Here is a 9,082-nt window from a genome sequence, read left to right as displayed (position 1 = left end):
GAAAAACCGTAAGGCACCATCTGCTGTTTTCTGTTTAGAATTACTATTGCATCCTTTGACGCAGCACCAGTGTCCCATTATTTCCAAAGAAGCAACAAGAACACGTCTGCTCTCTGTTAGTTTTCTTTTGTTTGTTGCTGCTGTCTCTTCACCACAGAAATGGCGCTAACTACCCTAAATGAATTGCGCTTTTGCGGAAGTGACGTACACTGTCACAGACCGATTACTTTCCCTAAGTTTTATATTCATTAAAACATAACTGACAGAAGAGCCTCCAGATTATATTCATACTTCTGCCAGTCTCTTTAGGGGCAAATGGTAGCCTAAGTGAAAGTTTGAAATTCAATATCAGATGTAAATGGGTTTTGCGGTCATACTGAAGTATGATGTACGTTTTAGGACCTCCTCAGTTTACTGGAAAAAAATTGTATAAAAGATGTTGTCAGAAGTGGGATTCGAACCCACGCCTCCAGGGGAGACTACGACCTGAACGTAGCGCCTTAGACCGCTCGGCCATCCTGACGATACGACACGTCATCAGACACATCGTAAAAATCCGAAAGCCCCCTGCGGTCACGACGGTCTCCATTTCTAAGGCAGAAAAATAGTCAACAGTCCATCGCATTCGTTATTTTAGTGCGTACTTTACCCTGCCTCTTGCCCATAGACTGCCAAAGATAGGCACCGGTGTTATGATGTTATGCATGCCTGCCGAGATATGCATGCCAAGTCGCGGGAGAGCGCCTCGCTCTGTACAACTGCATATTGATGAGGAAAACGGATTAAAATATAAACAATGGAGCAAATTGTTGTTATATTAATGATAGAAAAACGTTTAAATATACCTCTCTTTGGAAAAAAAATGTGGCAAATTCATTCAAAAATACGGGTGTTATGGACAACATTAAATCCAAAGATTTTGTCCGAAGTACGGCTGATTTATCTGCTGTAGTGTCTTGTTATTCACACGCAACAATTAGCAGTGATAGCCGACGTCAGTTTTGAAACTGCAAAGCTTTAAAGCGGAAAATCGAACGCGCATCTACACATCAGAGAGTTCAGTGTGATGCATTCACGGGCGTCAGATAGCTATGGTGCATTCAGGAGCATGGGACATTTCACACTTACAAGGAAAGAGGCATAAAATACTTAAACATAATTTAATTTAAGTTCCTGTAAATTATTATTTCTTTACACTGTTCCAAGTTTAAATATTTATTCCGCTTTGTTTAGAACGACCCATGGGAAATTAAGTTTCATGTTGGATACTCAGTGCTGGAGCAAAGGTTCCAACAGGTTGCATCGCTGGATCAGAAGTATCTTGCCATAAATCACCCATTAATTATGGGCCATCATTGTTTACTATTTATTGAGATTTTTTTTGTGAGCTGAAACACAAAGGAAAAAATAAACTCAGAAACAGAATGTTACCATCATAACACATCAACTAAACAGTGAAGATTTTTCTTCACACGTTTACAAAATAAACTTGACAGCCTTTTTAGATCTAAAGCTTTCATTTCAACCATGTAAGATATTTGAATTAATCGATGTAGAAACAGTTGAATACAAACAAACATTTTAATGTTATACCTTTTAGAATCTTGTTTATAAAATTCTTTAAAATACATAAAATATGCACTCATTTATGTTGATATATCATAACAAAATCATTAAAAGCATAAAGAGATTGTGCTTTTGGCCTCAAAAAAATTTGGAAAAATTCACAGGATGTAAATACTTCGACAAAACCTTAAACCTCAAGTTTCTACACAACCAGCACTTTTTGGAAGTGTTTTAAGGATAATAAAAACAGCATAGAAATCATATCAGGGAGCATTACCCCAAACTAATCTGAAATCTGCAGTGAGATCTGACAGGTTATTTTAAAGAGCAGCAAACCCAACTGCAGCTTCAGTAGGGAGGCCCAGACTACCCTCGCCCCAGCCACTTGGTCCAGCTCCTCCAGGGGAATCCCAAGGCGTTTTCAGGCCAGTCATTGAGAAATACTGATGCTACTTTAAGTAGGATCATTCTTTATATGCACACAATGAAAAGGAGACGGAACGGAAATGGAATGGGGCTGTAGAGGGAGAACTCAATCAGATCTTCTAGAATGTGATGACCTCCCTCACTGATTAGCTGCAGAGTTAGAAAAGCTTTCCTGGATTATTTAAAAATTAACTTGGAATGCAAACTTTCTAGCAGTGTTATCAAATGAGTCTTCTAGTCAATGAAGGCTGAAATAATACTATTGCCACCATCTGGATAAAATTATTCCCTTTTTTACAATAAAATATCATGTTACAATATAATGATTATGTAATGTCGTGAAGGGGTTTAAAAAAAATTTTGTGTGACAGCTATGCGATTCTGTATGAAGCAATGCTAAGTTAAATCTTAAGATTGTTAGAATATACTCAGTATTATTGAGTTTTGGTGATATAATTTTTTGAAATTGACATTCTTAAATATTTTTTCTTGATTTCTTTTTTTATCAACATCATGTGTTGTCATCCTTTGGAATTATCTTGTCCTGAGCTGCAGAACATGTGATTCACTCCCACCGCCTTTCTCTGTAAATCAGTCCACAGACTGCGCTTCGCCCACTCTCTGGCACAGAACCTGATCAACCGAACAAACAGAGTTACGGTCAAACAAAGGTCACATGGATCATTCTCAGAGAAATATCTGCTGTTTTGCTCACCTGCTTCATTTCCATTGTCACAACTGCTGAGCAAAAACACATCAAGTTACACGATGCATAAAAATGAAACGAAAAACAACAATTTGGTACTGATTTCAGTACCAACCTGCCCAGTAGGACGAGGGGAACTCTAATGGTCCATCCACAGACACCCCATATAGGAGCTCAGCCAGCCAGGAGACCTCAGCTGGATCATCTACAAAAACCTCTTCAGGTTCTTCCTCTGCCACAAAGGTTAACATAAAATTTGCTTTATTTTGAATGAATTTAGTACAAGTTTATCACTGATTTTCTTTAACTAAAACATAGTCCAAGGTAAACGTACAGGCCCTAAAAATACACTCATACTCCCTTAAAACTGAATTAGTCTTAAAGGTAAGGCATCAAAATAGGTGTTCCTCCTAATTGTCAATCATTCTGGTGATATGTTTACATAAAGCCTTCCTTTGTGCTCATCCCCATTTTCACTTACTGATGGTGAGTCTGACATAGTGGAGAAATTGCAAATCTTGTTTTAGGAAAGTAAGCTTGTAGGAGCGTTGCAAACAGCAACTTTTAAACAGAGTGTTCATGAGGATAAATGGGCTTGTGCATGTTCTTGGGTGTGGGAAATAGGTGTACCCTCGTTGGAGCTGGTACAGGGTTGTGCATGTGCATTTTATTTAAAAAGGGGAGTGGGCAGGTCTTTTCCAAAATTCACAAAAATCCTCCACTATACCTTTATTGGACCACATTCTTATAGAATCCACCTGACATATTTCTGCCCACATACAGTATTTGACTTCATGTTTTCAAAGTGGTAGCTGAGTTAAAATGTTAAGTGTCAAGGCCAACCATTTAAGGCATAGATCATCTGCACTATGGTTGAGGTTAGGGACATTACAAATCATTATTCAATGCTAGTCTGCTTTATCTATTCCAAAACCAGTTTTGATGTGAATTTTGAGTTTTTTCCTGCTAGAATACCCAAAAGCATCAAAGTTAGATCTAAATCGAGTGGCTGATATGTGGTAAATTTGAGGAATTTGGAAGTAATTATTTTTTAATGGGTACATTATACAGGGCAGCAATAACACTAGTAGCAAAAGACAGCAGATACCGCAACCTTGTGGTAACTTTACAAAACCTACTTTGTGAAACTGTGGTTAAAGTGCTCTTTGTCTTCTCAGACCATAATACCTTTCCCATGATCCTTAGCTGCAGTTTAAAGGGTCCATTCTGTATCAGCCACTTATTACTTGGAAGCTTTGAAGTCCATGGCAGTGTTACTTGCCTTTATTGTAGACCTTCCAGTTCACTGAAGACTTGGTGCTTCATTGGTATTAAGGACATGTTTAAAAGTCAATACCAAAAAAATGCACCACTTTAAATCAATCAAATTATTTTTGTTACCGAGAGAATTAGTTGGGTTATATCCGGACTTGTAGCTACAAAGAGTTAAATTCTCTAAGGCTCAGCCATCTAAATCATAGATTTAAAGAATATACGTATATATGAGCCTGTATGCATAATGTTGACCGTGTTTTGATTAGAGAAAAAACACAATTAATTAAAGCTTATAGAAACCTTTAAATGAATGACCTATGAAATAGAAAATGACATGAAAGCAGGGATAACTTGATCAGAATGACCTGATTGGGGGCTTTGATCCTCCTCTGTTTCATCTCTGGTCCAGGCTGCTTCAATTACCTCCATGTTGCTACATTCAGAAGCAGTGAGGCTGTGACAGCAGAGTCTCTGTCTTAAGCACGCCATGTCACAGATATAAGCTTCTTTGTGGAGTTGGCTCGCTGAACAGGCATAAACATCCAAACACTGTAAATCAGGGAATTTGAAGCCCTTTTAAGAGCGCAGGTAAGGAAGTTTTAAAAAAAAAAATAACAAAATCGGCTAACTCTGAAATGCTTCCAGTTGCTGGACGTAGCTGGCTGCATCCTTGATGTTCATGTAGAAGCGATGGCTGTCGCTCAGGTGTCTCAGAATGTGTTTAGAGTGGAAAGCTGAGTGCGTGTAATAAACAAGCTTTGATAAGCCCAGAGAGCTCATAGCAGCAATTTCAAACCTGCAGCCCTGCAGAGAAAAGAAGAAGAGTGAATAAAGAGTAGGAGCTTCTGCTGTGTAAGATTACCGGTATGTAAGATCTGTAAGAGGGTGAGCGTGACACTTCTTATATTTACCTGGAAGGTAAAGTGGTTGATATCAGCCCAAGTGAAAACAAACAATGCAGACTGCTTCCCTTTCACCTCCTTTGGAGAAAAAACGAAAGAAAGAAAAAAGATTGCTGGAAAAAAAAAACATAACTAAACTATTGATGTTAATCTAAATAAAAACCTTAAATCCTATTTGAAAAACAAGCTTTATAGTTTATTTCAGCTTCAATATCTGTACAAAATTTAAATACATTTATTATGGCTGTGAATGTTAAATTCATTTGTGCCCATTTATGATAAAGAGATCACACAAACAATTTTACTGTTTCACAATTATTTAGGGGCTCTCTATAATTCCCAAAGGTTAAATGTAGTACAGGCACAAATAAACACATACATTACATCTAATCTTTGAATATGTGTCCCTTCATTATATATATATATATATATATATATATATATATATAATGATGAAGAGACTATCTTTATATTACTATAAAGATACATTTTCTGGCATGATCCTGGTCTGGTATTAGATGACTGTACCAGTCAGAAATAATAGAAATTATTTAAATTTCTGTGTTTCTGGTAGAAACTAAGCACTTTAACATATTCTGTCATCCCAGAAGTTCAATGTAACCTGGCTTATACATTCAAAAGCATTTTGTTGTCGCTCCAGGAATACTGTACAGCTAAAATAGATTATGCCCACATTTTAAAGGCACAGCACAGAATTTGCAACCTAAAGGGTTTGACGCTTATGAGTTATTTTAAATGATTCCTCAGGCCAATATGCAGCACTTGACACTATCAATGTTAGGAGTGGGGCTCCACTTTTGAAATACTGAAATGTAAGTTGGGGGATGACGGACCATCATTGGCCGCTTTATGGCTGCAGGCTCTTATATTGTCATGGAGCTAAGGCTTTTGTTCTAGTATTTTTTCCGCCTGCTCCACTACTGGTCATGGCTGAGGCAAGGAAAAAATGTAAACCTTCTGAGGAGGATAAAAACAGAAAATGTGAAAGGAATAATGTGCAAAGAAAAACGAGAGTCGGTCTTGGAAAGTAGTTTATAGATATCGTATAACCTATGGACAACCCACCTGATATATATGGACTCCAGTCAACGCCACACCAAGAAGGATTGAACTTCTCGCTTCGTTTTTCTCCTGCACATTTGAGGGAATTGGAAAAATGACAGCTGAGTTCATGTGACTAATTTATGGGCAGTTTACTCTCATGATGAATTAGTAACAAAGATAGAAAAATAAATGCAGCAGCTTGTCATAGGAAACTCATATCAAAGTAAAGCTTTGCTCAGTAAGTTTCTTTGCAGCAATCATTTATGAGTGCAAACCTTTATTCATGACCTAAAAGTAATGTCAAAGTCAGACCTGTTTCATCCTGTAGAAAGTCATTCCTCCATCCTGCAGGCTGCTGGCCCCTTTTATGAACTGCAGAATGGCCTGGCTGCGTGATACCCCCCTTAGCTCGCTGTGTAACACTGGACAGTGTTGGAGAATGAAGTCTCTCCCTCTGTGATTAACTAGCTAATAAACACAAAGATAATGTTAGCACAGATGTAAATGGTCAGAAGGTAATGCACAATTTCTAAATGCAGCTTTGGCTATTGCTTTCAAACCTTTTTGGGTACAGGAAGGATCCATCATTTGACGCAAGATGTTTTGGACTGTCCATAAATCAATTTCTGTCTCTAACTTGTTTTTGGACCACTCTAACTAACATGATGATAAACTAATGGCTATGAATCTACTCTTCATATATCTACGATCTTTATGACAACATTACTGTACAATATATATATGACCAGGATGGCCGAGTGGTTAAGGCGTTGGACTTAAGATCTAATGGACAAATGTCCTCGTGGGTTCAAACCCCACTCCTGGTAACACAGTACTTCCTCATGGGAGAATTTGGTAACTCCAGTTATGTAAGGGAGAAAAGCAGCCTGATGGTTAGAGCTTGGAGTTCTGAGTTTGAACCTCAATCCTACAGCCTGTCTCTCTCTGAGCAAGACCCTTAACCCTAGGCAGCCCACTGCTCCCAACTAACAATGGTTAGTTAAATAAGGTTTTCCTCTAAATGCAGAGGTACATTTCTCCAATGGAAATCTATAAAGTTTAATTGGAAAAAAAAAAGGTTTTCATATTTACTCTCTGTTTAAAAATACTATTTATAGTCCACACGTACATGGTCTATGTGCACATGTAAATAAATACTTATATCCTATATAGGACTTCTGGATAGATTCAAACTACATTACTTAACATGTTTCTTTTGTGAAATTGTAATGACAATAAAGTTGAATTCTATTATATTCCATTCTATTCTATTCTACGCAGTCAACAGTCGTAGTTTTATGAGAATTTAGATCCAGACATGAATCACAGCCACAATTCATGACAAAATGATGTTATATCCTCAGAAAACAATTTGGAGTTTACAAAATTATATGAGGAATCAGTGGCTTTATAAGAATTAACTCCTAAAGTCAAGAAAATTGAGAACCACATGCAGAAACAAACTCATACATAATGATTCAGTTCAATGGTACATCGGATTGTATAATACAGGCTTGTTGGATTAAAAGCATGGATGAGGGGCATATTGACCCGAAGCTTAAAGAAGAAAAAACTAAGGCTTTAATAAAAATAGCGGATTCTTCGACAGAAAGCAAATGAGCAGACATAAATAATCAGCATTTTTTAAATCTTTAAAAAAGATTAATATAATCCTTTTGTTAATCTATTTAAAGATCTATGAAACATTTCTTTTATTTTTGAAAGAGCACAAAAAGTGCTCATGATTTGGTTTTGTTATAGGCATGTTAACAGTCAGTAATGGTTTTTCATGCAGTCTACCTGATGCCATTACCTTATAAGCTTATCCTCAGTTGTTTAAAAGGGAGAAAAGACAGAAAACATCCAAAAACAATACTTCATCCCAGCCGGTGCACTAGTTATTAATCCCCAATGTTGGATCCTTGAGATTATTTTTCCCCCTTACCCAGGCTGGAAAGTAAACCTCTGGACGAAAATATTGGGTTCTCTCTTGTTTCTCCTCCCCTTCTCCTTCTTTCTTAATCCCCTCCTGATGCTCCACATCTCCAACTTCTACCTGAAGCGCGGAAGCTGCCAGCTGGAAGAAAAGAGCTTCCTGATCGCAGCTTTGGGAATGCAGCACTTTCTGTCTCAGCTCCCAGTAGTAAAGTTGCTGCACCTTACTGCTCCTGGAACGGGATGAGAGAGAAAGACGTCTTTCCTCGTTGACTCGAGCATCAAACAAAAATCTATAACCGAGGGGAATCCAAACTTACAATATCAGGAGCCCACTTTCCAAATAAAACTTCACTCTCAAAAATAAGATGAATGGAACCTGGAAGTACAGAATGAATCATTCAGATTTTTATTTAAAATATCGAAATATTTTAAATTATGCATAGAGAAACTAACCGTTATGGAGTCCCTGTTCCATATTTTACCAAAATATTTGCTCAGCTTTTGCTTCAAATCCAGAAACAGATATTCATTATCTTGGAACACAGAATAAAGATTATAAATGGAGGAATAGATAGAGGGGTGCTTTTTTTAAACAAGATATAGTTTATATATAAAACCTCCTCTCATCCCAGCATTCCACAGTAAATGAAATGAACACATTTCTCCCCCCCCCACACACATGAAACAACATGCCTCTGAGAACCGCCAAACCAAACACTTGGAGATCACCGACAGCAATCAGACGCAGCACAGTGTTCATCACCTCCTGGCCTCTGGCTCCCATCTGGAAATAAAAAAAATTATAATTACCCTACAGGTTTTCACCAAAAATTAGTCATTCATATTTACTCTCAATGCATTACTGTATTTGAAATCAAACAAGACGTTCTGTAATTCAAAAAAGGAGATGCTTAAAATTATTTTCATGCAGTGAGGAATTATAACCAGAGCTGTCTTACCCTGACAAAACAGTCCAGGTGTTCTTTGTTGGGCAGAAGAACGCACACGTGTCTCTTTTGTTTTGTCCTCATTGTCACAAAAGCTGCAGTTAGTCGAAGTCCTCCTTATATCCTCCTCCTGTCCTAACACCAAAGCTGGTCCTGCCTCCTCTGATTTAATTACATGCTACGTGAAAATGAGAAAACCAGTTATTGTTGGTTAATGGTTAGTTTTTACCTATAAAAGTTGGAAGAATCAGTCATGC

At 37.5% G+C, this 9,082-nt stretch overlaps 2 protein-coding genes and 2 non-coding genes across 5 annotated transcripts in view; 1 reads left to right on the top strand and 3 right to left on the bottom strand.

The window, feature by feature from the left end:
• The window catches only part of ghdc (GH3 domain containing), a 13,298-nt gene extending 12,248 nt beyond the window's left edge, over positions 1-1,050 (bottom strand). The window contains exons 1-2 of one of the 2 annotated variants that reach the window (XM_015404417.1): positions 846-1,050; positions 650-758 (exon numbers count right to left, since the gene is read on the bottom strand). In XM_015404417.1, the coding sequence (XP_015259903.1) occupies positions 650-665 (16 nt within the window). In that variant the 5' untranslated portion in view covers positions 666-758; positions 846-1,050. The remainder of the gene's footprint in view (positions 1-649; positions 759-845) is intronic. The other variant, XM_015404418.1, reaches the window with a different exon arrangement.
• On the bottom strand, positions 441-523 carry trnal-cag. Its single transcript has one exon. It is a non-coding gene; the product is annotated as a tRNA-Leu (tRNA).
• A 3,449-nt stretch (positions 1,051-4,499) lies between the features above and the next one.
• Positions 4,500-8,967, bottom strand: LOC107104422 (FERM domain-containing protein 6-like). Its single transcript, XM_015404420.1, has 9 exons — positions 8,838-8,967; positions 8,572-8,662; positions 8,332-8,411; positions 8,196-8,254; positions 7,886-8,108; positions 6,253-6,408; positions 5,962-6,027; positions 4,885-4,953; positions 4,500-4,777 (listed from the first exon to the last, which is right to left on the bottom strand). The coding sequence occupies exons 1-9, from the start codon at positions 8,907-8,909 to the stop codon at positions 4,598-4,600; spliced, it is 996 nt and encodes a 331-aa protein (XP_015259906.1). The 5' UTR covers positions 8,910-8,967; the 3' UTR covers positions 4,500-4,597.
• Positions 6,685-6,767, top strand: trnal-uaa. Its single transcript has one exon. It is a non-coding gene; the product is annotated as a tRNA-Leu (tRNA).
• Positions 8,968-9,082: the final 115 nt, after the last annotated feature.

This window comes from Cyprinodon variegatus, unplaced genomic scaffold, assembly GCF_000732505.1.
Source record: "Cyprinodon variegatus isolate N-32 unplaced genomic scaffold, C_variegatus-1.0 Scaffold1734, whole genome shotgun sequence".
Classification (NCBI taxonomy): domain Eukaryota; kingdom Metazoa; phylum Chordata; class Actinopteri; order Cyprinodontiformes; family Cyprinodontidae; genus Cyprinodon; species Cyprinodon variegatus.
The sequence above is the reverse complement of the archived record's forward strand: the minus strand, read 5'-3'. Positions and strand labels throughout refer to the sequence as shown.

Excerpts from the sequence above, each read along its gene's own strand:
- LOC107104422 (XM_015404420.1), bottom strand. The coding sequence starts at position 8,909 with ATGAGGACAAAACAAAAGAGACACGTGTGCGTTCTTCTGCCCAACAAA. Across the intron at positions 8,255-8,331 it reads GGAACAGGGACTCCATAACG|GTTCCATTCATCTTATTTTT; the intron begins GTTAGTTTCTCT and ends CTGTACTTCCAG. Across the intron at positions 6,028-6,252 it reads CTTTCTACAGGATGAAACAG|GAGAAAAACGAAGCGAGAAG; the intron begins GTCTGACTTTGA and ends TCAAATGTGCAG.